Source organism: Vicugna pacos, chromosome 35 (assembly GCF_048564905.1).
Source record: "Vicugna pacos chromosome 35, VicPac4, whole genome shotgun sequence".
Taxonomy (NCBI): Eukaryota; Metazoa; Chordata; class Mammalia; order Artiodactyla; family Camelidae; genus Vicugna; species Vicugna pacos.
In genome coordinates, this window is record NC_133021.1 from 16,762,671 (window position 1) to 16,787,036 (window position 24,366).

The following is a 24,366-nucleotide window of genomic DNA, read 5'->3' on the forward strand; positions in this document are numbered from 1 at the left end:
AGCCTTGGAGCAGGGTAGAGGGATTGTGAGTCTTTGGATGGGGATCGGGGTTAGTCTGGCTTATGGGAAACAGGTCTTTTGTATTTAAGAATCTTTTCTAAAAATTGTGAACCGAGGATCTTGGGAAACAAACTGCGGTTTTGACCAGCATCAACTCTCTGTAGAACTACAGGATAGTTACTAGATGGATCTTGTTTCCTGCACTTGGAAATATAAATAGAATGTTTTATATTTTTCTCCCTGGGAATGGGGATACATGAGGAGGTCAAGAGGAGCAAAAAGAAATCGCTTTTAAATTTGGCGAACGGATTAATACACCCCCCCCTCGCATTTTTTGATCAGTGGTCTTCAGTGAGTGTGCAAGGTGTTGGGAAGTGGAGAGCAGGTGAAGCATCAGTGTGACCTCTAAAGGCAACAGTAAGTCTTATTTAAGGAGCTTGAAGAGAAAAGGGCTCTGGGTATAAATCTCCACCAGGCAGGGTTCTCCAGAGAAGCAGAACCAATAGTATACATGTGGATTTCTATCAGAGGAGGTGTGCTATAGGAACTGTCCCCTGCAGTCCTGGGGGCTGAGCTGTCCCACGATCTGCCCTCTGCAAGCTGGACACCAGGAAAGCCGATAGCATGGTTCAGTCCAGGTCAGAGGCCTGAGAACTGGGGAGTCTGATGGTATAAAGCCCAAGAACCAGGAGAGCTGTCGCCCTGGGGTGGGAGACAGGGGTGTCTCAGCTCCAGCTGATAGTGAATTTGCTCTTCCTCTGCCTTTCTGTTCTGTCGAGGACCTCTTGGTGATGCTCACCCCCAACTAGGGAGGGCAGTCTTTACACAGTCTGCTGATTCAGAGGCTCGTCTCTTCTGGAGACAGCCTCACGGACACCCAGAAGATGTCTTACCATCTGGGCACCCCCTTAGCCCAGTCAAATTGACACATGACGTTAATCATCACAATACCCAGAAGAATTGAAAGCAGGGAATCCCACAGATAACTTGTATGTCCACATTCATAGCAGCATTATTCATGGTAGCCAAAAGGTGGAAGCAACCCAAGTTCCATCAACAGATGAATAGATAAACAAAATGTGTCATGTACAACAGGATGTTTATTCAGCCTTAAAAAGAAGTAAATTCTGACACTTGCGACAACATGGGTGAATCTTGAGACTGTTAACGTTAAATGAAATAAGCCAGTCACAAAAGGAGAAATACTGTATGATTCCACTTGTACGAGGCACTAGAGTTGTCAGATTCATAGAAATAGAAAATGGAATGCTGGTTGCTGGGGGCTGGGGGAGAGGGGAGAGGTGAGCTCTTGTGTAATGAGTACAGAGTTTCAGTTTTGCACGGTTAAAAAAGTTCTGGAGATGGTTGGTGGTGATGGTTGCAAAGAGAGAAAGGCTGGGAATGATGACCTAATGTCCAGAGTCTTCAGCTTGTGAAACCTCAGGATGAACGGCTCAAGAGAGGGGGTCATTGTAGAACAGTCCCACTGTACCCCACCTTCCTCCTTGCCTGACCCACCCTGCTTTGTCCAGTGGTTGCTTGGAGAACTTGCTAATGGAGCTGTATTCTCACATTGACTTATTATGAGGATTATAATTTTAAGCTCAGTGACTACTTTTCTGGCTTAGAATGAACGCAGCGTGTGTATCAGTGACGACGAACAAGCCCTTCCTCCTCATCTGCTCTGAATTCGCTGGGTGAACCTGAAGTTTGGAGCGCTGACCTCCATGGATCTCAGGAGTTTCTTGCCTTTGTAGCTTAGGCTGTAGAACTTCCCCGGTGGTCATTCGAGAATTGTGATGTGGGTTTAAAACTAAAGGCCTGTTTCCTTCCACAAATTTGTAATCTTATTTCAAAATAAACATACTCCTTGAAGATTACAAATTTCAAGATTATGTAAGTTAGAAAATACAGATATACAAAAAACCAAAACAAGTCATAATGTCATGAAATAAATTGCAAACGCTTATGTACTCTTTTGATCTTTTTCATGCATATATGTATGTGTGTAAATGCATGCATATGTTTTTGTATTTATAGATTTATACTATATTTAAATTACCTATTTTGAATATCTTTTAAGGAATTCAAGACTTAGATATTTCTTGCTGTTCAAAGTGGTGGAAAACCATCTACTTTTTATTCAGTTTGTATATGTGTAAGGCTTTCAATATAACTTTAAGGAGGTAATGCTTTAAAACTTACGTCTACACCCTCAGTTTGGAGTTAATATAATGGATTATCCAAGCAGCTGTATCATGACTTGTTAATGAATTGGGACATGTGCTATATTAGAAACCTATTTATTTAGTTGTGTTTATTTGAAGTAACAATTTATAAATTCTTCCCTTAGATAATGAAATTTTTCAAAATATTTGGTTTCAGAATTTTTTTTTTCAGAATCTTATTTTTGAAAAAGCAAAAAGGAATAGTCATTTATCAGAAAATGAGAGAAAGGATAGTAACCCTTTAAATAGTGTACCCTGTAACTATGGATTAATTTTATATCTTTTTGAAATTATTATTATTATTATTTGCTATTGTGAGAAGCCTCAGCTTCTAAGCTTGGATTTTTACATTTAGGATATGCTTTCAACAACTAAACACAGATGCATTTTTCCCTTTGTAATTGTGCCATAAACTTTTACCCTCTAGAAATTTCAGCAACAGAGTATTCTTTGTCATCCCCTGCTGCTGATCATAGAGTTACCATTCAGGGCCTGGGAGGGAGATTTGCAGAAGTGAATGGCAGTGGACCAGACCACTGCACCGTTGCTTCTTCAGCATAAAAGAGTAGCTGAGTCTTGTTGTCTCAGCATAACGTCCTGTGGAGGAATTTTGTTTGCTTAACTGACCAAGGACGAGCATCTCTGGTTGAACACTTTTAACACGGATTAATAGTGAGGGCTCATCAATAGATATTCATTTCTGGTGTGATGGGGTGTTCAGTATGGGTGAATGCAGAGTGCCGTAGGTTGGTGCAGTTCAGTACAGCAGCCACCAGACAAGTGTGGTTACTGAGAATGTGGCCCGTGAGACCGACAAACTGAATTTATTTTATTTTATTTTACTTCAGTTATTACAAGTTAAAATTTAAAACTAGTATTTGACTCACTTGTTGGAAAACTTTTAAGACTGGAATAATTTGAGTATGTGAATCTATTTTCTTTCTTTCTTTCTTTCTTTCTTTCTTTCTTTCTTTCTTTCTCTCTTTCTCTCTTCTCTCTTCCTCTCTTTCTCTTTCTTTCTTTCTTTCTTTCTTTCTTTTTTGTGGGGGGAGGAAATTAGGCTTATTTATTTATTTATTCATTTATTTATTTGATGGATGCACTGGGGATTGAACCCAGGACCTTGTGCATGCTAGGCATTCACTCTTCCACCGAGCTGTACCCTCCCCTACCTTTTTTTTTTTAATTGAAGTATAGTTGATTTATAATGTTTCAGGTATACAGCAAAATGATCCAGTTATAGATATATCTCTTCTTTTTCTGAATCTACTTTTCAACTGTAAATTTTATGAAACCTAAATAAGGATCAAGTATTTTATGAAAATTTAGGATCTAAATTGAGACATAAAATACATGCTGTGGGTGGTACAGCTCAGTGGTAGAGTGTGTGCTTAGCATTCAAGAGGTCCCAGGTTCAATCCCAGGTACCTCCATTAAAAAAAAAATACTGGGTTTTGAAGACTTAATTCAAAAAAGAAACCTCAATAATTTTGTTTTTGGTTATATATAGTAAAATGCTAGTATTTTGAATATTGGGTTAAATGGATGTATTATTGGAATTCATTTCACCTCTTTGTTTTTACCTTTTTAGATGTGGCTTTTAGAATAATTTAAATTATCTGGCTCATGTTATATTAGTGTTAGTGCTGCTCCAGACGTGCAGGAAATCTATGACTTCTGCCGGTGAGGAATGGAGGGGCATCTCAGGGGAAAGTGACCCTGGAACCAGCTCTTTATGGTTTATACGTGGCTTACGAGCAGGTGACTGGGGACAGTATATCCCAGATAGAGGGGTAAATGATTTGAAGGTAAAAAAGGAGAAATAGCATGACATTAATTGTAGAATTATGGGTAGCACGGGGGTTTTGGAGCAAAGAATGTAAAAAGTATGACAGTAAAAGGCAGAAAAGACTGTCTGGGACTGACATTTTCAGAAGCCTTAATTCTCTGCTACGATATTTGAACTTCTACAGTCAGCGAAATAGTCACTGATGTTTTTAAAGCAGGTGAGTAATAAGATCAGATTTGTTTTCAGAGAATAACTCTTGGGACTGTGGAGGGTCAGCTGGACAAGGTGCAGAGGTGGGGCTTGTAATCATTCAGAAGAAAGATGAAGAGGACCTGGGCTAAGGAGATTATCTTGGGATTGGAGAGGAAGGAATTCAAGATGCAATAGAAGAGTTCGTAGAACCTCACTGGGGTGAAGAGAAGAGACACAGGGTGACTTGGGGATTTCCGACTGGGGAACTCGCCGTGCTGCTATCTGAACCGGTGGCTGTGCCAGGATAGTGTGCTGTGGGAGGAGGCTGAGGCCGAGGAGGGGATGAGTCTGAGGACCCTGTGGAGGGTCCTCGCAGGTAGGTCTTTCACAACATGCTTGTCGTTCAGGGGAGGGAGGTGGATGTTAGAGAGAATTTGATTTTATTGAAGCAATGGAATCAGTTAAGATTCCCAAGGAGACTGAAAAGCCAGGAATAGGGAATTAATTTTAGTGTGTGGGTTTCATCACAGCTTCGTTAGTTATCTGGAAGTCACTTGGATTCAGGCGTACACTGAGGGTGCTTCTCAGGGCCCCAGAGATGCGGGGAGAGACGGGGCAGGCATTTCTGCCTTGGAGGTGATCAGGCTCTGGAGAGAAGGCGGGCGCTAAATCTGGGGTGACAGTGCAGTGTTGCAAGTTCCGTGATAAGCCACAGAGCAGGGAGGCTGGAGGAAGGATGCATGTGAGGACAGCAGACAGTGACAGTGGAGAGGTGTGGGTTTGATCTGGAAGGGAAATTTTGTCATTTGTTCCTTTTTGGTGAGTCTTTTACTTATGATACACCCCTGACTGTGCACATGCACCTCATGACTGCGCATGTGCTGGCCCCTGGGGCCCAGGGCTCTTCGCTGTGGTGTCCGTCAGCTCCTGTCTCCCCGCCCTGCAGGTACAGAGCCGTTACCCCCAGTGATTTGGGTTGACAGCCTGGCCCGATTGCTCTTTGTCAGCTGGCAGCTGGTGCTGCAGGTTGGTGGCCCAGGAATGACTTCCTCGGGATGTTTGTGTCCAGTTCCCAGAAATGAGCATCTGTGTGGCCTCCCTGCTTCCCTCCCTGGGACCAGCCTTGTTTGTGTCTGCATCGGGGAGGGGAAGGGGGCAGAAATGGCGCCTGACCTGTGATGGTGTGAAGGGGTCGTTTGGGTTGTTGGCCAAGGTGATCAGAGCAGGGAGAGGTCAGAAACCAGGTGCAAGGTGGGGCACGAAAGAATATAAGACATCAAGCCCTACAGGAGCTGCAGTAACTAGAAAACCAGTAAGAAAACGTTTATTTATCATAAAGTTTATCTATTATTAATAATATTTTTAATAGTCTGTTATTTTAAGTTCTGAGCTCACTTAGCTACCAGGGATGTTTCATTATTGAAAGAGTGCTTGCCATCTGCTTGTGCCATGTCGGCTGAGGGTGACTGGAGTGTCCCTCACCACTTCTCTGACCCCCTCGGCTTCCTCGTGCTTTCCTGAAAGGGGCAGTTAAACCTCTGCTGGGAGCCCTCTCCCCACCACATCTCACCCTCCTCTCTATTCAGTACTGCCTCTCCCTGCAGCGCGGGGCTTCTGCCCCTGGAGTCGCGTTTTACCTGCCTCTTCCTAGTTACTATGCTGCTGGCCCTGCAGATCAGGGATTGTCTTATGTTCACCTCCCTCCTGGCTCACAGTTAGTTCTTAACTGATCGTTAAGTTAGCTGGAGATCTCAGTGCAGTCAGGCTTTATAATAGGAACACTAGACCTTGTAGTTTTTGTATTTATTAATTATTAGACAAAGGATAATATATATTCTCCCCCCCCCCGCTGAAATTTGACTTTAAGTGAGAAGATTGTCTTTTGGAAAGTTACATTTTCCAGTTTAAAATTGATGTGCAATTCTTAGTTGTGAAACTAAAACGCATTTCACTCCCATTTTAACTGAGTATTGGCTTGTTGACAATTTTTTTCTTTTTTGTCCTCATTCTGCTAACTAGCCCAATGTAATTATAATTAGCAAATGAGGTAAAGCAGAGTTTAAGCAGGTGAATCTTACCAAAAGCATGTAAATGTCCTTTTCCCTCATGAATTAAAATAGAATTTAAAAAATTTTTAAATTTTATTATTATTATTATTTTTTACTTTTGGGGGGAGGTGATTAGGGTTATTTATTTATTTTATTTTTTAATGGAGGTTCTGGGGATTGAACCAGGACCTCGCCCCTGAGCTACACCCTCCCCACCCAAACTGGAATCCAAGAAGCAATTAAAATTCTGTTTTGGAGTCTGATACTTTGGTAATTTTTTTCCTCATAAATCTAAATCAAAGATATGACTGTAGGCTGCAGAGACTTAAACTGATTATTCGGTAACAGAAATACAATTTTCCATTTGTGTAAGGGAGGTACTTAAGTGTTAGTACTGAGCAATGTATGCTGATTAAGAAACGAGATGTAGCTAATGTGTCTTCTGTCGTTCTCTCAAGTTTATTTTAGGAACAATTATTGAACTAATGTCAAAAGTAGAAGGGACAGGTACCAATATTTTTGATATTAAAGTAAGGATTCAGGTACAATCTGAGTTTAAAGTTACTTTCTTTCTGTATGGCTCCCCAGTTTTTCCTGTCTGTGGACAGTGGGAGGACTATTTTAGTCTATGTAAAGGTAAAAGTGGAACAGGCCAAGTCTTTTTTTAAATATAAAACTGGGTCATGGGCAGAGGCACTGGTCCCAATTTAGTTGTTAATTAATGACACATATGACCCATAAAATTAGCTTTGTTTCTTTGTTCTCCTTTTAAAGACTTTCTTTTTTTTTGGTATGAAAAATCCACTTATTTTTGTTGGTGACTCTTCATGAACAAGGCTGTTTGTTCAGTTTGAATGTCCAGTACTTAAATCTTATAAATATTTGAATACCAATTTTTATTTGATTCATTTATTAGAAGTACTTCTTGTTGCTTATTATTTTATTTTAAGTCTTCTTCCTTTGACTTATCTGCAGAGTAAGAAGCAACTGGTGGTAGGGACTTCATAATTGTCTTTTTGAGTTTTTTGTGTTTTGTATAATAATACAAATGTATTGGACTGGGGCACCAGCTTGCCCCAAGTGCATTCAGGAAGATTGCATTTCATCAGTATCACCTGAACAATAGCGTACAGAAGAGTCACACAGGGCGCTTAAACATGCAGATTATCGATTACTACCCCCACCCCACCCCGACGTTACTCTTCACTCCCAGTAATAAGAACTTTGATCAGCGCCCCTCGATGGATTTGTTATAGATGGTGGCCGTCCCTTAGAAACACTAGCTTGTACAGCATCAGTACTGTGGCTGTCATTGCTACGAATCCAATGGACAGGGCAAGGGCCCCGGATTCTTGTCCTAATCAAATGCTAAAGTTCATAATTCTCATTGTAATAAAATTGGGAAATAAAGCACATAGAAAAAAATATATAATCCCATTATCCAGAGAAAACTGATTTCTAAAAAATTTAATTTTTATTCTTTAATTTTTCTTCTTCCAGTTTTACTGAGATGTAATTGACCTACAGCACTGTGTAAGTTTATGGTGTATGCATAGGATTTGACTTAACATACATCATGAAGTGATTATCACAATAAATTTAGTAAACATCCTTCTCATATAGATAGAATATTTTTACATAGAAAAAAAATTTTGTGATGTGAACTCTTAGGATTTACTCTCTCAGCTTTCATACGTAGCATACAGCAGTGCTAATTACATTTATCATGGTGTACCTTCCATTGCTAGTACTTGTTTATCTTACAACTGGATGTTTCTTTTGACCACCTTCATCCAATTCCCCCTGCCTCTGGCAACCTCAAATCTGATCTTTTTTCCTATGAGTTTGTCTGTTTTGCAGTGTATGTAACTGACCTACAGCACTGCATTAGTTCCTGTTACACAGCTTAGTGACTCGATAGTTGTCTCTCCCCTGTGACTTCATGACTGTCTTTACTACTGTGTTTGGATTCCTTTCTCTTTCTTGTGCATCTGTTGTAGGTTTTTGGTTTGTGGTTACCATGAGCTTTATATATAGCTATGTGTGTGTATATACACACACGATTATTTTGTTACTGATCTCTTAAGCTCAAACACATTTTAACAGCCCTGCGTTTTTGTTCTGCTCCCCCCACGTTTACTGTTTTTGACATCGTTCATATTTTTGTTTTATGTATCCTTTAACTGCTTACTGTGGATGTAGATAATTTTACTCCTTTGTCTTTTAACCTTCCCGCTAGCTTTTCACATGTGGATGGCTTACTACCTTTACTGTATATTTGCGAAAAAATGAAATTTTTCCTTTTGTGGTTTTCATGTTTCTGGTTGTGGTCTCTTCTTTTTCGCTGAGAGAGGTGCCTTTAACATTTCTTGTAAAGCTGGTCTGGTGGTGCCGAACTCAGCTTTTGCTTATGTGTAAAAATTTTGGTCTCTCCATCAGATCTGAGTGAAAGCCTTGCTGGGTACTGATCATGGTTTAGCTGATTTATCTTCATGCTTAAAATTTTTTAAGTTGGGAGCTAGAAGCATTTTTATATTTTGCTTTTCTTATTAAGCTCGTAAAATCTTTTTATCATGTTAAGAAATGATTAACATTTTCATTGCTTGTATTTCCTCTTATGTTGGATCATTATTTACTTAACCATTCTTCTGTTGTTGGATGTTTAGCTTGTATTTAATTTATTTCTGATAAGTAACATTGGAATGCACGTATTTGTGGGATTTTTTTTTATCTATAGAATTTTCCCCCTAAGAATATTTTTCAAAGCTTTTGAAACATGCTACTGAATTGTTTTCCAAAAAGGTTCAGTTAATTAAACTTACCAACAATAAGCTACAGTTGTTAATTTCATCTTCACTAGCATTGTTTGTGTTCATTTAAAAAACCTGCATTTTTGGTTCAATAGGCAAAATGGTATGTAATTACTACCTATCCCTTGTTGTAGTTAGTATGTTTTGTGTATATGTAAAAGTTAGTTTGCTATTTTATACTAAATATTTTTTCACCAAGAATTTGTATTTTCAAGAGTTCTTGAGGAAGGTTGTTAGTGGTCAGTCAGTGACAATTCCCTTGACTTTTTCTCAGTGGTTTGAACAATTGATATGAAACATGGACAGTGTCTTTTCACCAGAGATCAGAATATTAAAAATACTGAGTCGCCTTCTGTTCTCTTTCCACACACTTTGGAAATTGAAAGTTTTAAGCTGATCTTAAGTTTGGAGTTAATTCATTGAGGAAACAAGGTTCTTATTTCTACTGGAAACTATTTGTAACAGCAAATGGGCAACATTTCAAATGAACTTCTGTCAGAGAATTTAGTGTTAAGTCAGAGTGTGAAATACTGAAGTTTTACCATTCGTCTGTTGGCAGTAAATCTGCTCTAAATAGACGTTCTGCTTAGAATCACTGTTGTCTCCCTTGATTTCAGGCATTTCAGCCTCTATTTCTCCTTTTTTTCAGTTTTGAAGTTTCCCTAATGTAAATAAAAATTAGGAGCCATTCCTTTCTCCTTTTCATCTCTTCCCAGTGTTTGATATTTATATATATTTGTTTTCATTTCTTATATTATTTCCTTGGTTGCTGTAAGTCATGTCTCTGGTGTTCACTCACCGAGGTTGTGGACTCCGGTTCCCCTCACACTGCTGATTTCTGGAAGCTGGTTCCAGGCAGGGAGGTGGTGGGTGGCCTGCCTTTTATTTCTTCTCCAGGGATCATAGTTCTGAGCTATTTGTTTTGTTGTACAAGGCCTGAAAATACTCATTCCTTAAATTGTATTTACTTTTCTAGTTTATGGGAGGAACATAATTTCAGATCCTTAATGGCAGGAAGCTGGAGTCTTTTAATGAATCTAATTTAAATTGCTGAATCTAGTGATTATTTCAGGGCCCTTAACATTGAAGTCTTTAGATTAAGTTCCCCTTCTTTCAAAATTTTCCTTGTTACTTTTAAATACTGCCCTTTCCTGTTAGACTGTCTGCTTCTGACTTTCTGTTTCCTTTCCTGGATCCTCTCACTTTGCCTGGTACCTTAATTATGTCAGTTCCAACAATAATTATAATGCCACTGCCAGCGGGCACTATGCCATGCCCTGTGCTAACTTTGTGCTTGTATTCTCATTTTAGTTCATAAAGCAACTGCTCAGTATTCTCCAGGGGTCTGCGTTCCCCCTTCTCTCCCTCTGTGTACTGTCTTAAGTTACTGGCCCCACCTGTATGCTGATGACTTTTATATTTTTAGCACTGATTTCTGTACTGAGCTCCCAGTGTGTACATCTAACAGTCTGAGCCTTTCCACCTGGATTTCCAGAAGATGTATCAGCCTCATACAATTGAAATGGCACTCCTCTTTGTTCCTCTCTTTATCCTAGTCTTTATCTTGACATTATTTAGTTTGTGCTTAAACAACCCTCCTCTCCCAAAATATGCTTCACCCAGACAAACATACCATCCAAGTGTTAACTGAACTTTCTACTTATGTCTTGATTCTGGTCCTGCTGCTCCGGCCCTCCTTGTCCTGTTGCAGCTCTGTGTTCTGTCTGCACAGCCTCCCCACTGATCTGCCTCTAGCTGTGTCCTTGTAGAATCTGCAGTGTTTCTAAATCGTGAGTCAGAAGGGGCTTCCTGGCCTGTCTTCTCCAGCGGTCCCCACAGTGCTGCTGGATGACGCCTGCTTTCTGACATGACGCACAACTCCCCTGTTTTGCCCCTGCTGCTCCATAGACCTTTCCGTGGCTGCTCCTCTCCCTGCTCCCTGAGTCAGCATCCTTCCCGGGCTGCACCACGGGTTTCCTAGATGTTTGTTCTTGTTGCTCCTGTATCCTCAGCGTTGACCTGGCTGGTCCTTTCTTACTCATTTCTTTTTTTTTTTTTGTCTTTATATATATGTTTTTAAACTTTATTTGTATATTTATTTTACAATGTCATATTTTTTGATTGAAGTATAGTTAATATACAATATTATATGTTATAGCTATACAATATAGTAATTCACAATTTTTAAAGGTTATACTCCATTTATAGTTATTATAAAATATCGGCTATATTCCCCGTGTTGTACATCCTTGTAGCTTATTTTATACCTAATAGTTTCTACCTCTTCATCCTCCACCTCCATCTTGCCCCTCCCCTTTCCTCTCCCCACTGGTGACCACTGGTTCCTTCTCTGCATCTGTGAGTCTGTTTCTTTTCTGTTACATTCACTAGTTTGTTGTCGTTTTTTACCCATTTCTGAGGCTTATTCTGTTGATTCCAGGTCTTTTCCTTTTTGTGCCCACACTAGCCCACGTGTTGGCTCTAGTGTTGTGTTTATTATGCATTTAAATAATCTTTGTTTCTCTTTCTTCTGTATTACAAGGTCCTAGAATTTTAAATTTTAAAATTTACATGTGTAACCTCAGCACCTAGCTAAGTGCTCGTTGCTCAGTTTCTATCAGTTTCTATTTATCTCAGTTTCTTCTGTGGTGACACAGTTGTCCATTCTTGTCCCCAAACTAGGAATGTGGATGTTTCTGAGTTTCCTTTATCACGTGTAACCGGTTCTCAGTCCTTCAGTTTTGCTTTTACTTGGCTCTCTGTGTTTGCAGTCTTCTGTTTGTTCATTCATTCAGCAAATTTCCTTAAGTGCCACTGTATGCTAGGCAGTGAGCTAACTCAGCTGCATGCCAAAGATTGCATTGAATTTGTAGAATTTATAGATTAGTTTTTGGAGAAGTAACGTGTTTACAAAATTATACTTTTCCATTTAGGAACAAAGGTTTATCTATTCACATATAATTTTAGGAATCTGAGGAAATTTTTATAGGTATTTTTTTTATTTTTTATTGAGTTATAGTCAGTTTACAATGTTGTGTCTATTTCTGGTGTATAACACATTTTTTCAGTCATACATGAATATACAAATATCCATTTTCATATTCTTTTTCGCAGTGAGCTACTACAAGACCTTGTATATATTTCCCTAAGTTGTACAGTATAAACTTGTCTGTCTATTCTATATATAAGTATTCTTCATTTGGTTTCTTTTAAAACTTATTTATAAGTGTCTTAACAGTTCTTTTCATAGTGTAAATGAGATTTTAAAAATTCTGCTACATTTTCCAGTTTGTCATTACTCATGTATTGGAGACTGTTTAGATGGGCCAACTTATTTGAACTTCTTAGTAGTTTTCACGGGCTGAGGTTTTCAGATATTGGTTATATCAGTGACAGATATCAAGAGTTTTCTCCCTCCTGGGTATTTATGCCCATTTTTCGTACCTTAGTACATTGTTTAGGCTCTCCAGTGCCATGTTGAATAAAAGCAGTGATCCATGGCATCCTGGAATTACTCTTGACTTTAATGAAAATGCTTCTTATCGGTGTCTTGTTTGGTATGATGTTTATTTTAAATAATAATTTAAAAATGTCAAATTAAGGAGGCATCACCTATTCCTCATTTTTTATCCTGAATCCATGTTGAATTTTATCAAGTGCTTTGTTGGTGTTTGTGAAGGTGATTATGTTAAACTGTTAATGTAAAGTATTGCAGTAAAGGATTTCCTGAAGGTAGACTCTCAGCATTTCTGCTTTTCCCTGACTTATTTAATGGAGCCCTGGATTTGATTGCTAATGTTTTATTTAGTATATTTTCATTTAAATTTATAGGTGAGATTGGTTTGTAATTTTCTTCCATTTAATTTTTCTGTACATTTGTTTCGGAATTATGCTAGTCTTATAAACTGTGTTAAAGCATTTCAGTTTTTTAAAATTGAAAACCTGTTTAAATTTGAACTGTTTAAGCAACAGGAATGAGCTATTTCTTAAAGCTGTGGTGACATGCGTCCATAAAATCGTTGAGACAGTGGCTGTTTGTTGGCATCTTTATTTCCCCAAGATGAGTTAAGTATCAGGAGCAGACTGAGAACTTATGCAACACTTGCTGAATAAATGCTCTCTAGATAAGGTCCTGGGAGATGATTTACTGTGTAGAATTGTTTGTTAATTAGCAGAGTACATTTTAGTCAGAGGAGCATTGTTATCTTGGCTGATTCCCCAGAATATGGAATTAGTCTAGAAGAGAAATACATGGAAATCTGTCTTCATGGATAGATTTTCTTCTTAGAAAGATGAAGTTTGGTGGTAGTCTAAATTCAAAGCTAACATTTATAGGAAAATGGTCTAATCTGTATGACCGAGTACAGTATTTGCATAAATACCAAAGGGAACTAGTTTACAAATAAATTCATGTTTTGGGTTATTTTTGCTGTTTTCTTTTTTAAAACTTATTCTGTGATTTAGATTCATTATGATTATTTTGTAGGCAAATCATATTTTAGAATTTAAAGTACTTTAATTTTTAATAAACTGATTTAATGTATCCATCCACATTTCTCTTTTTTGTAATTCAGTGTTTTTAAACATTCATAAAACTATGGGTACATTATAAAAGTAATCACACATCTGAATAATTCTACGGTTAACATGGTGGTGCAGCAGTGGTTGTCGACCAGGGACAGTTTTGTCCCCAGGGGACATTGGGCAATGCCCAGAGGCTCTTTCTCTTTAGTTGTCATGGTGAGGGGTACCACCCTCATCTAGTGGGTGGAGGCCAGAAATGCTACTGAACAGTTCACAGTGAGCAGGGTGGCTCCCACCACAGAGAATAATCTGTCTCTAAATGTTAGTCGTGTTGAGGTTGAGAAGCCCTGTTGTAAAAGGAGAGGTGTTTTCACAAATACAAACACAATATAAAAAGGTATTCTTTCAGCATCTAGAATTCTAACTTAACACAGTGGACAGTGTCCTTAGGCAAAGCGTAGGAAGGGCGCTCTGCTCTTGACTGACATCTAGTGAGACGTTTAAAAATAAAAAGTAAACTGAAGGTTGAGGTTAAGCATGTAAATCATAGAGCCATTGCTAATTCTTGTTTTTCCACTCTTAGGAAAATCACAGATACAGAAATTAGGAAGAGATTAAAGGTTTGTTTATGGCTGTTGAGAAATTATCACTAAGAAGGAATAGGATGTAATAAATTCTGAGCTGAAGCACTACATCTCCTTTTTCTTTCACTTGGACTCCTGATTTAACGTTAGAGCTTAGAATATAAAATCCTTCTTTCGACAGTTTTCTGAATAAATGCTGACCTACCCATGTATAAGACTTTATATTTTAAAACTTGCCTAAAATCATAAACTTTTAGAGCTAGTGGAGACCTAGGTGGTTTAATCCAAATTCCTTCATTTATAGAGATTTAAAAAGTTCAGTTTCAGAGAGATGAAGTGGTCTATTCCAGTGTCAAGCCTCTTGTTAGGCCAGGTCTTGAACGAGGACCCCAGCTCCTGACTTCTCGGCGAGTGTTCTTTCAGGGTGAGGGGCAGTTGTTAAGCAAACTTTGAATTCTAGTTGAAGCTTCTGTGTATTTTCCAAACTGTGAATATTAAAACTGTTCAATTGTTATTTCCTTAGAAAGAATTTGTACCCCTATACGTACATTTTTAAGTGAATTAGTATTTATGTTTATAAATCTCGTGTTTCATTTAATTTTAATTTGTAAATTAATAGCCAGCTTAAACACGGCTATTTCACGTTTTTCACAGGCGACAACACCCCCAAATCAAGGACGGCCAGACTCTCCCGTGTACGCTAACCTGCAGGAACTGAAAATATCCCAGTCCGCCCTCCCGCCGCTCCCCGGAAGCCCCGCCATTCAGATCAATGGAGAATGGGAAACTCACAAGGATAGTTCGGGGCGTTGTTACTACTATAACAGAGGGACACAGGAAAGAACGTGGAAGCCCCCTCGCTGGACTCGAGATACAAACACAAGCAAAGGAGATTCCCAGAGTCCAGGAGAGCATGAGGTATGAGCAGTAGAAAATCACCGTGAGTTACCAGACTTCCTTCTTGTTACTCAGAGACGAAAGACATCAGTAGGTTTGTTTCTAGGCACTGAAATGGTAGAACCCTTGAAATCTCTAAGGCACTAAATGTTCTTTCCACATTCTGTTATATTAATGCTTGCTTCTTCCTAATCTCTAACTAGTAGACAGTAGCTAACCTTGTAGCATGCTTACTAGTTCCAGAGTTAACTGGATTAATGTTGCCTAGTGCCAGTGGTTCCCCTCACGTGCTAGGAGGTACTAATTCAATCATTGCCATTGCCCAAGCAGAGACATTTTTTAGAAAAAGAAGGAAAGAAAATAGATGATTTAGTCAAACAAATAAGAACAAAATTATTTGACTGATAATTTTCACTGTGTTTTGGTAGGGCTAACAATAGCAAGATACTTCTCAGTTTTTGTCAGTCAGAGATACAAGATCACTTTTTATTTATATGCAGGGGAAGTAAATATAATTCCTTTGCTACAAATGGACTGTCCTCTAAGTCTGACAGTTTACTCTAAAATCACTGTTTTCTCTAATAAGTGTCCATACTGTATCCCCACCCCGCCTTGGTTTCACCTTCCCCACACCTCTCAGGGTGGTGCAGTGAACTGGCCAACAGTGTTTTGAGAAATACTCATCTCTGAGGTCTGGAGAGATTCCTCAGGACTGTTGAAATACGCAGGAGAAGCTAAGGGTAGGATTGGCAGAATGGAGTTAAGTCCTGGAGTGTGGATGACTGAGGCCCCGGCACCTGCCCGGGACACCCTGCTCTTAGAGAAGGCAACTGGCTTGTGTGATAAAAACAGAACCCCAGGTGGGTAGAGGCTGGAGAGTCAGGGAACACATCCTGTGTTTAGCAGAGTCTAAAAGCTTTTTATAGTTGATAACCCTTCTTCTTGTCCTATTTTTCAGTTGGTTATTTATAGCTCTGGTCTGGTGGTGACTTGTGCTTTGAGTTTCAAGAATGAGATGGAGAATAGTGAGAGAAGTCGTTCACGTGTTACTGCAGTAGGGAGTGTTCAGAAGTGATTTGAATTGTGTATCTAGAAAGATTTAAGGGGAGAGGGTTTATAGCTCAGTGGTTGAGCGGGTCCTTAGCACGCACAAGGTCCTGGGTTCAATCACCAGCACCTCCACTGAAAAACCAAATAAATAAACCTAGTTACCCTCCCCCCACGCAGGAAAAAATTTAAAAAATAGGAAGATTTGAAAATAAGTTGTCCTGTGTGTCAATAATAAAGTCAAATCTTATAATTTGGAAGAATTAGGGAAAGGGCTAAATGATAGAATAATTTAAAGGAATTTAAAGTACACACAGGAACTTTTTAACATTTCTTAGCTTCCTGTTTCAGTGGATAGATGAGAGTGATTTGTACATCAGAGCCTCAGCTCACACTGCTACTGCACATATTAGACAGAAATAGGTATTTCCAATGTGGCTGGAGCACACCTTCCAGTAATTTCAGAAAGACTGTGTCCGGGAGGTAAAATTGAGACTGTGTGTGTGAAAATGTCTATGTTCTGCCTTCATATTTAATTGATAGTTTGCCCGAGTATAGTATTCTTGGTTGGAAATCACTCTTCCTCACAATTGCCAGGCATCAAACTTCACTTCATCTGGGTCAGCTGCTTGTTGGCGTCTCCAGTGTTAGAACTTTAGGTCTTTCCTTTTAGACTAAGCAGTGTCTGCAGACATCTTAAAACCTGGAAGGTAAGAGCTGCCAGGGTCTTGGTGCTGGCGTTTGCATCCAGTTTGCATCCAGTCCCTTGGTCTCCCCTCTTTTTTTTTCTTTTTTAATAGCTTTTTTTTTTTTTAATGGAGGTGTTGTGGGGGCTGAACCCAGGGCCTCGTGCTCTACCACTGAGCCGTACCCCCCTCAGCCTCCCCTCTTTGGTTTGGTACCTGGGTCCTGATTGTGCCTATTGTCTTCCAACTCAGAATGTTGGTGTGACCCCCCCACCCAACCAGGGAGTGAATCCATCCTTCTGCTGGAGCAGAGGGTGCACAGCTAGTGGCCAGGCCTGAGGAAAGGGACTCTGATGATTTCAGTCCTCATCTTAGTCCTGGAGTCTTTTGAAGAATTTGTTGGATTTCATCTTCCCTTCTCAGCACCACCCCTGCCCCTACTGGTTTAGATTCTGCTGTCTTTGTGGATAATTGAGATTTTTGTTCATCTGCTTCTCAGCTTGCAGAGTTTTGTGGCTGACGTGTCTTCTTGTGTTCCCCCTGTTCTTGGGGGCCAGGTTTTTTTCAAGCTTATTTCAGTACTTTTATTTTAGTGGGGCTTGACGGGGAACAAGTGTTGTCTTTCATCCTCAGTCAGAAGCTTTATTTTAGTGGTTGTCCTAGAACGGTGGTTCTCAACTGGGGACAATTTTGCCTCCTGGGGGACATTAGACAGTGTTTGGGGATGTTTCGGGTTGTTATGTCTCAGGGAGGGCTGCTGGCATCTCGGGGGTAGAGGCCAGAGATACTGTTGAACATCTAGCTGCTGTTGACAAACGCGCCCCAGACACCAGAGCGCGTGCACTCAGCGTGGCCCGCGGTTCATCGGTGTCTTCTTGCTCCTTCAGAACCGCGCAGGAACTGTCCGTGCTGTTGTGCTGCTGTTGTCTGATGTTTTGTTTTTATTTTTACCCTCCCCTGTCATTGTCCATGTGATACTTAAAATTAATCCTCACATTTCCCGTTGTGTTTTCTCACATTTCTTTATGCAAATTAGATTATCTTGGATAACTTCTACTGTCTTAAGTACATACGTTTTTATTTCCTTGGTGAGCGTCTGTTAGTGATAACATTTTAGTGTTGTTTTTCTGGAAATTTTCTTTTTTGTCCTGATTTTTGAAGACTGCCCTTACCTGGTACACAGTTCTAAGCAGATTGTTTGGTTTTTGTTTTTCCCTTGTCCGTTGAAGGCTTTATTCTCATGTCCTCAGGCTTCCGTTGTCCATGTTGGGAATTCAACTTGCCGTTCTCCTACGGGCAGCTTTTAAGATCTCATATCTGTAATTTCACTGTGATGTGATTAGGTGAAGGTGTCTTTTTTATTTCCTGCCGGGGCTTTGTTGGAATCTTGAATTTGAGGAGTCCTGTCTTTGATCAGTTCTGGGAAATAAATGTTAGTTGTCATGTATGTATAGCTCCTACCCCATTTTCTGTTCCCTCTCGTTCTGGAGCTCTGGTTACGTGAACGTTTACTCTGCTTACTCCGCTCATCGTGGTCTCTTGGTTTCCTCTCCACCTGGGTGTTTTTTTGCTGTCTCTGTGCTTCCTTTGCGGTCACTTCCAGGTCAAGCTCCTGTCTGCTCTTTTTCTCCTTATCTGCATCTTTATTTGATATTAAACCTACCTTTGAATTTAAAAAATGTGTTTTTTTTTAATTTGTTGGGGGAGCTTCCCCCTCTTACTACTATGAAAAGTTTGAAACCTGCAGGAAAGTGGAAAGAATAGTACAGTGAGCGTCTAAGCCGGGTCCTCACGGAGCATCACTGTGTTTGCTTTCCTCCTCTGCTCTCCAGTGATTTTTTTTCTGAATCATTTGGACCAGATAACATAATAATTTATTCTCTGAGTATAGGACATTTTCCAGCAAAAAAAAAATTTTTTTTGGTGAAAAATGCATTTATCGCACCCCAAAATTTAATATTGGTATTATTATTTAATATCTAGTTAATATCTATGTTTCTCACTTGGCAACTTATATTCTTTATAGTTTTTTTTTTTTTGCAGTGAAGGATCATACATCACATATATTTGTCATAGCTTTCTTAAGTCTTATTTTCTTCTTTGTTTTTGATAGTTCCAATATATAGTCTTTGAGAGTCTACGTTTTTCTGCTGACTCTCACTCATGGTGTCTTGTTTCGTGTCTCGTGTGTGTTTTGATGTGAGCTTACAGTTTTTGGAAATTCATACATATAGCAAGTCTTTAATGCTGGGATTGAAAATTTGTTCCTTCAGAGGGTTTGCTTTTGTTTCTGTCAGGTGCCTGGGGAAGCTAGTATCCTGTGAACACTTGAAACTAAATTTGCAGCTTTCGTGTTCATAGGCCACCCGGGTAGTAGTAATTTGGATTGCGTGAAGGCTCGCTTGTGGCTGGGGACTCCCCCAGTTTCCCCCAATTATCTGGGAAGATCCCTATGTTTTTCCTAGTGTGGAATAAAGGGACAAGATTTGTTTCTGGTTCACCCCATAATCTGCAGGTTTAATTCTTTGGGGTGCCTGTTCTTTATTATGGGGCATCCTCTTAGGCTCCTTGCCTTAGGTTGTCCTGAGTCCTGTTCCTCAACACTTGTACGTGGCCTTGAAAACTGATGTTTTGGTCAGGGTTTGGCAGACACCTTCGAGGAAAAAGCTGCCTTTTTATTCTACCGACTTTTCTGGATTCTTGCTTCCAGTTAGTTTTTGTTCCTGAGTATTTCTCTTGCTCCTTGGTAATTAAAAAGATAAGAAAAAGTTATGTACTGTTTTACACTGTTTTCATCCAGGTGACTAGTTGGGTGGCTGCCTGTCACTCTCCTAGAAATGGAACATGTGTGGAGCCCCCTGTGTTTCTTCTAGGCTACATTTTATTTAATTTTCATTAAACAGCTCTTTTCTGGCAATAATTTTCAAAATCATAAAGCAACTCCTGGTTTTATAATGTAATAAAACATGTTGAGATAATGGAGGTTACTTTTCATGGCAGAAGGGAACAGCTGACTGCACAAAAATTTGGAAATTATGTGAGCATTGTGGCAACTAAAAAGTCATGTTTATGAAAAAACTGATTTAGTGATTTTTTTTCTTAATTTTTACTAATTAGATTGCCTTCTTTATAAAAAAATTTTACTGAGATATAATTGACATATAGCATTATATTAATTTTAGGTGTACAACATGATGGTTTGATATTTGTATATATTGCAAAATGATCACCGTAGTAGGTATAGGTAACATCTGTCACCACATGTAGTTAACAGAATAGTTTTTCTGAAGACTTTTAAGATCTGCTCTTCAGGTATCTCTCAAATGTGTGATACAGTATTATTAACTATGTAACCATGCTGCACCTTACATCCCCATGAGTGACTTATTTTATAACTGGAATTTTGTGCCCTTTGACTTTTCACCCACTGCCTACCTCCCTGGCAACCACCAGTCTGTTCTCTGTATCTGTGAGCTTGGTTTTGTGTGTTTTGTTTTTTATGATCCCACATATAAGTGAGATCATATTTGTCTTTCTTCTGTGAGTTATTTCACTTAACATAGTGCCCTCAAGATCCATCCCTGTTGTCACAAATAGCAAAAGTTCATTCTTAATGACTGAATAATATTCCACTGTATAGATTGCCTTCTTTTATTCTGTTTCTAAAAGGTTTTATTGCATTTCTCTTCCCATATGAGCACACATTTTTATAAGTGGTCTCAGATAAAAATGAATCTTGATTTTTGAGTTAGATTTTCCATTTTTTAAAAGCATTAGTTATAAAACATACAGCTCACTTTATGCAAGGCTTCTGTAAAGTAATCTAGGTCAGTTTCTGTGAACATATTACTAATGTTAGGATGTTTATGTCTAAGTTACTCCTATAACATTGAGAATCTACACATCTTAGTGTTTCAGACAAACTTATGGTAGAAAATACAGTCCAGTTGAGTAGGATTTAATTGCAAAAGCTGTTTTACCTGAAAGTGACCCTGGAAGGGTCATTTGCACATGAGAGTTAGCCTGGTGCATATTTGTTGAATGAACAAAGTTTAAGTGCAGTAAGCAGATTGCTGCTGCTCATATTACGGTGCCTCTAGTTCAAGAAAACAGAAATTGTTAGCTGTTCTCAATCTTCCTGTATGCCTGGAGTTTAAAGTAAAGCACACCTAAACTGTACGGAATTTCTTCATCTTTCTGTATCGTGTTTGAATTTTCTCAATATTTTTTCTTGTTTCAAAGTTTAGTTTCTAATAGTTTTAAATAAGCATTCAGTTGAGTGGATTAGGACAACTTGCCATTAAATTAGAACATAAAATATAGTGTTACAAACCTAGTGTCTTCCCTCCCCTCTCTCCATCACACACACTTTAAAAAAAAATAGTTGAAGATATATTTGAGCACTCTTTGCCAGGCTTTTGGTTGGGAACTTGTGATAAATAGCTGAGAACTTTCAACAATCTCAGTCTGATGAAGTGCCCTCACCTCCCCGCTTTGCTTACACATACACACCCCTGCCACTTTAAACCTGGTTTCAGTTCAAAAGCAGCATTAAATGTAAGGTAGCCTTTCCTCTCTCAGTCTGAAAACATTGTTTCCAGTCTCATTATAGTGAATTTTTCTAGGGTTACATTAATGTGATAAAATAACTATTATTAATTTCACCTCACCACTTACAACGTACCATTTAAACCTCACCACTTACAATGTACCATTTAAAAGACTAAACAATTTGTTTTGAAAATTAAAATATTTAAATATGTTCAAGATCTTAGTACATTATAGCCAACGTCAATTGCTTAGAGTTTCAACTGCTGCATATCTGCATATATATGTGTTCAAAGAAGAAAAATCCTTATGTTTCTGACTATTTATAGCTTCTTTCATCAGAAGAGAACTACCACAGCAGTTGTCACAGCCAGTCAGATAGTCAGTGTGGTTCTCCTCCAAGGGGTTGGTCAGAAGAGTTGGATGAACGTGGGCATACCTTATATACCAGTGACTTTACCAAGGAGAAGGTACATTCTTTTTTTCTCATCTGGTTTTATTTTTCGGTAGAATCCACACGTAAAATCGTGTGTCCTAAAGTTTTAGTAGTATTTTAAGAACTCATGAAAATATCTTACTGTAATTCTGTAATCATGTCAACTGTGACAGTACGAAAACTCAGTGTCACTACTGGTTCATGGTTTTAAACTGCTTGTAATTGCAGTGATTTTTGTGGTGTTGACCTATTTAAGCCAGACCTGTTTAAGAGCAGACCTGTTGAGTGTCATTCTGTTTAGACTTCTTGAGCAAACATATTTCTTTGTATTTTTCTTGAGGAATAGTTTTTGGGGAATGGTTTTCTCAACATGCCAGCATTATGATATCCTGTCTCACTTTCTGTACTCCCTTTTCTTTTATAACCAAATTGTGTAAAACAAAAACCATGAATCTAGTATTTTTATCATTAATGACCTAGTTTGGGAATGCATGCTGAAATTTTACATGTTTATCATCTGAGAAGGTGACTGGTTGGTTGTGCTAGCATAAAGAATTTAAGACCCTTGGGAATAAATGGAGACAGGTTTTTACCCCTCATTCCTGCTTTACTTGGCTCTAGAACATAAGGAAACAATGATTTTCATTCATTTCACAGTCAAGATCATATGTTTGTATCTTCATCATCTTCTCCTCATATTCCCTGTATTGTATGAAGTTTTGTTGTTGGTGTCATTTAAACTGTATTGAGTAAGATGTGTTGGCTACAGGAGGGAGTTCCTAAGGGTTTGCACGGCTTGGGTTAAATTGTTTAGTAATTTTATCCTTAAAGATTGAAAAAAAATTTTTGTTAATTTCTCAACCCGTGTCCAGTGCAGATACATCTGTGTATCTTTATGTTGTGTATTTTTTGTTATGTTGTTAAGTGGTGCTTGAATCACTAGCTTGACATTGGCATTGGATAAAAGATAGATTCACATTTTAATGTTTATAGTTTACTTATTTTTACCAAACTTAAAATGCAAGTCTGTTAGTATAAATTTGTTATTTTTTTTTTACAATGTTCTTGAGCAAGTAGAACAGAATTCATAAGAATATCATCTAGTATCTCTGGTTGTATAGGCTTAAACTCAAGTTTACTTAAATTAAAAAAAAACACTTGTTTTGTTTTTATAGTGGCTCAAGCATGTTGACGATCAAGGTAGACAATATTACTACAGTGCAGATGGATCTCGGTCAGAATGGGAATTGCCAAAGGTAATAAACCTGAACACTGAATTCCTATTTAAGTCGTCGATGAGCTAATATCTGAAAATGGTTTCAGCAGATTTATTTTTAAGTTTTTATTCAACTTTAAAAAGCAGCAAGACTAGTTTCTTCAGAATTCATTGAGAATCCTTTTTCTAAGATGTGCATTATCTTATTGCTGCATAATACTAGTAATCCCTATGCAAAAATTGTTTTGGTTTAACTTGAAATTGTTTTTTTATTTTTCCTCGTTTACAAGATCCCTTTCAGTGCCAATAATGCCTGTAGTCATCTGGAACGAGTTGAGTTCTCTACATGAAGTTAGTCTTATATTTATTTTTTTAAAGAAAGAAAAGCAACTCAATATTCAGATTCATTGTATGTTGATGTGTTGTAATTGAGTCAGTCATTAGCAGCATGGAGCGTTAAGATCCTCTAGGGTCTCATGGGATATCTCTCTTCTGATAAGTGTACCAGGGCCAAGTTTATCTAAGGCAGCAGGTTTCAAAGAGGTCATACACTTAAGATAATTTTAAATGATATCTGAGCAGACATTTAAATTTTAATTGGTACATTACTTTAATGTTTTATATCACAGCTGTAAGTAGCAGACATATCTGTAGTGGTAATTATCAGATAGACTAGTTCTAAAAGAAATTTTTCTTTTTCCCAAAGTAAGTCAATTTAAAGAAAAATATTATTAGTATTAAAGATTCTTGGGTATAGAAAAAAACCATTGAAATATAAAGTGCAGTGGATAGTGTGAACTATAGACAGAGGGACAGGAAGATAACAAATATTAAGCATAATAGTTAAGAGAAATGGAAGATGGGTGGAAAGTCTCTTATATTAACATAGCGGGAATTCTAGAAGAAGAGAATGGAGGAAAGGGTAGAGAAATAATATTTGAAAATATAATTTCTGGGCTCGGCGACGTCCGCGGGGCGAGCCACAGCGTGCTGGGCGAGCCAGCGAGAGGGCGAGCGGCGCTGCCTGCTGCTTGCTGCCTGCAGCCTGCAACCTCGGCCGGCCGGCCGGCAAGCCAGTGTGCGTGCGCGCGGCGGCCTCCGCGGCGACCCGGAGCAGAGGGGCGGGCGAGCAAGCGAGTGGGGCACGAAGCGAGGCCGGGCTACAGCGACATGGGGACCGCGAGCAGCTGTTGCAGCGAGCGCGGCTGGCCGAGCAGGCAGAGCGCTACGACGACATGGCCTCCGCCATGAAGGCGGCGACCGAGCTCAACGAGCCTCTCTCCAACGAATACCGCAACCTCTTGTCCGTGGCCTACAAGAACGTGGTCGCGGCCTGGCGGTCATCCTGGCGGGTCATCAGC

The 24,366-nt window shown here is 39.0% G+C and overlaps 1 protein-coding gene across 10 annotated transcripts in view; it reads left to right on the forward strand.

The window, feature by feature from the left end:
- The window catches only part of ARHGAP12 (Rho GTPase activating protein 12), a 110,179-nt gene that overhangs the window by 41,037 nt on the left and 44,776 nt on the right, over positions 1-24,366 (forward strand). For 6 of the 10 annotated variants that reach the window (XM_072955199.1, XM_072955201.1, XM_072955200.1 and 3 more), the window contains 3 exons: positions 14,830-15,093; positions 21,683-21,823; positions 22,965-23,045. In XM_072955199.1, the coding sequence (XP_072811300.1) occupies positions 14,830-15,093; positions 21,683-21,823; positions 22,965-23,045 (486 nt within the window). The remainder of the gene's footprint in view (positions 1-14,829; positions 15,094-21,682; positions 21,824-22,964; positions 23,046-24,366) is intronic. The other 4 variants (XM_072955203.1, XM_072955206.1, XM_072955207.1 and 1 more) reach the window with 2 other exon arrangements.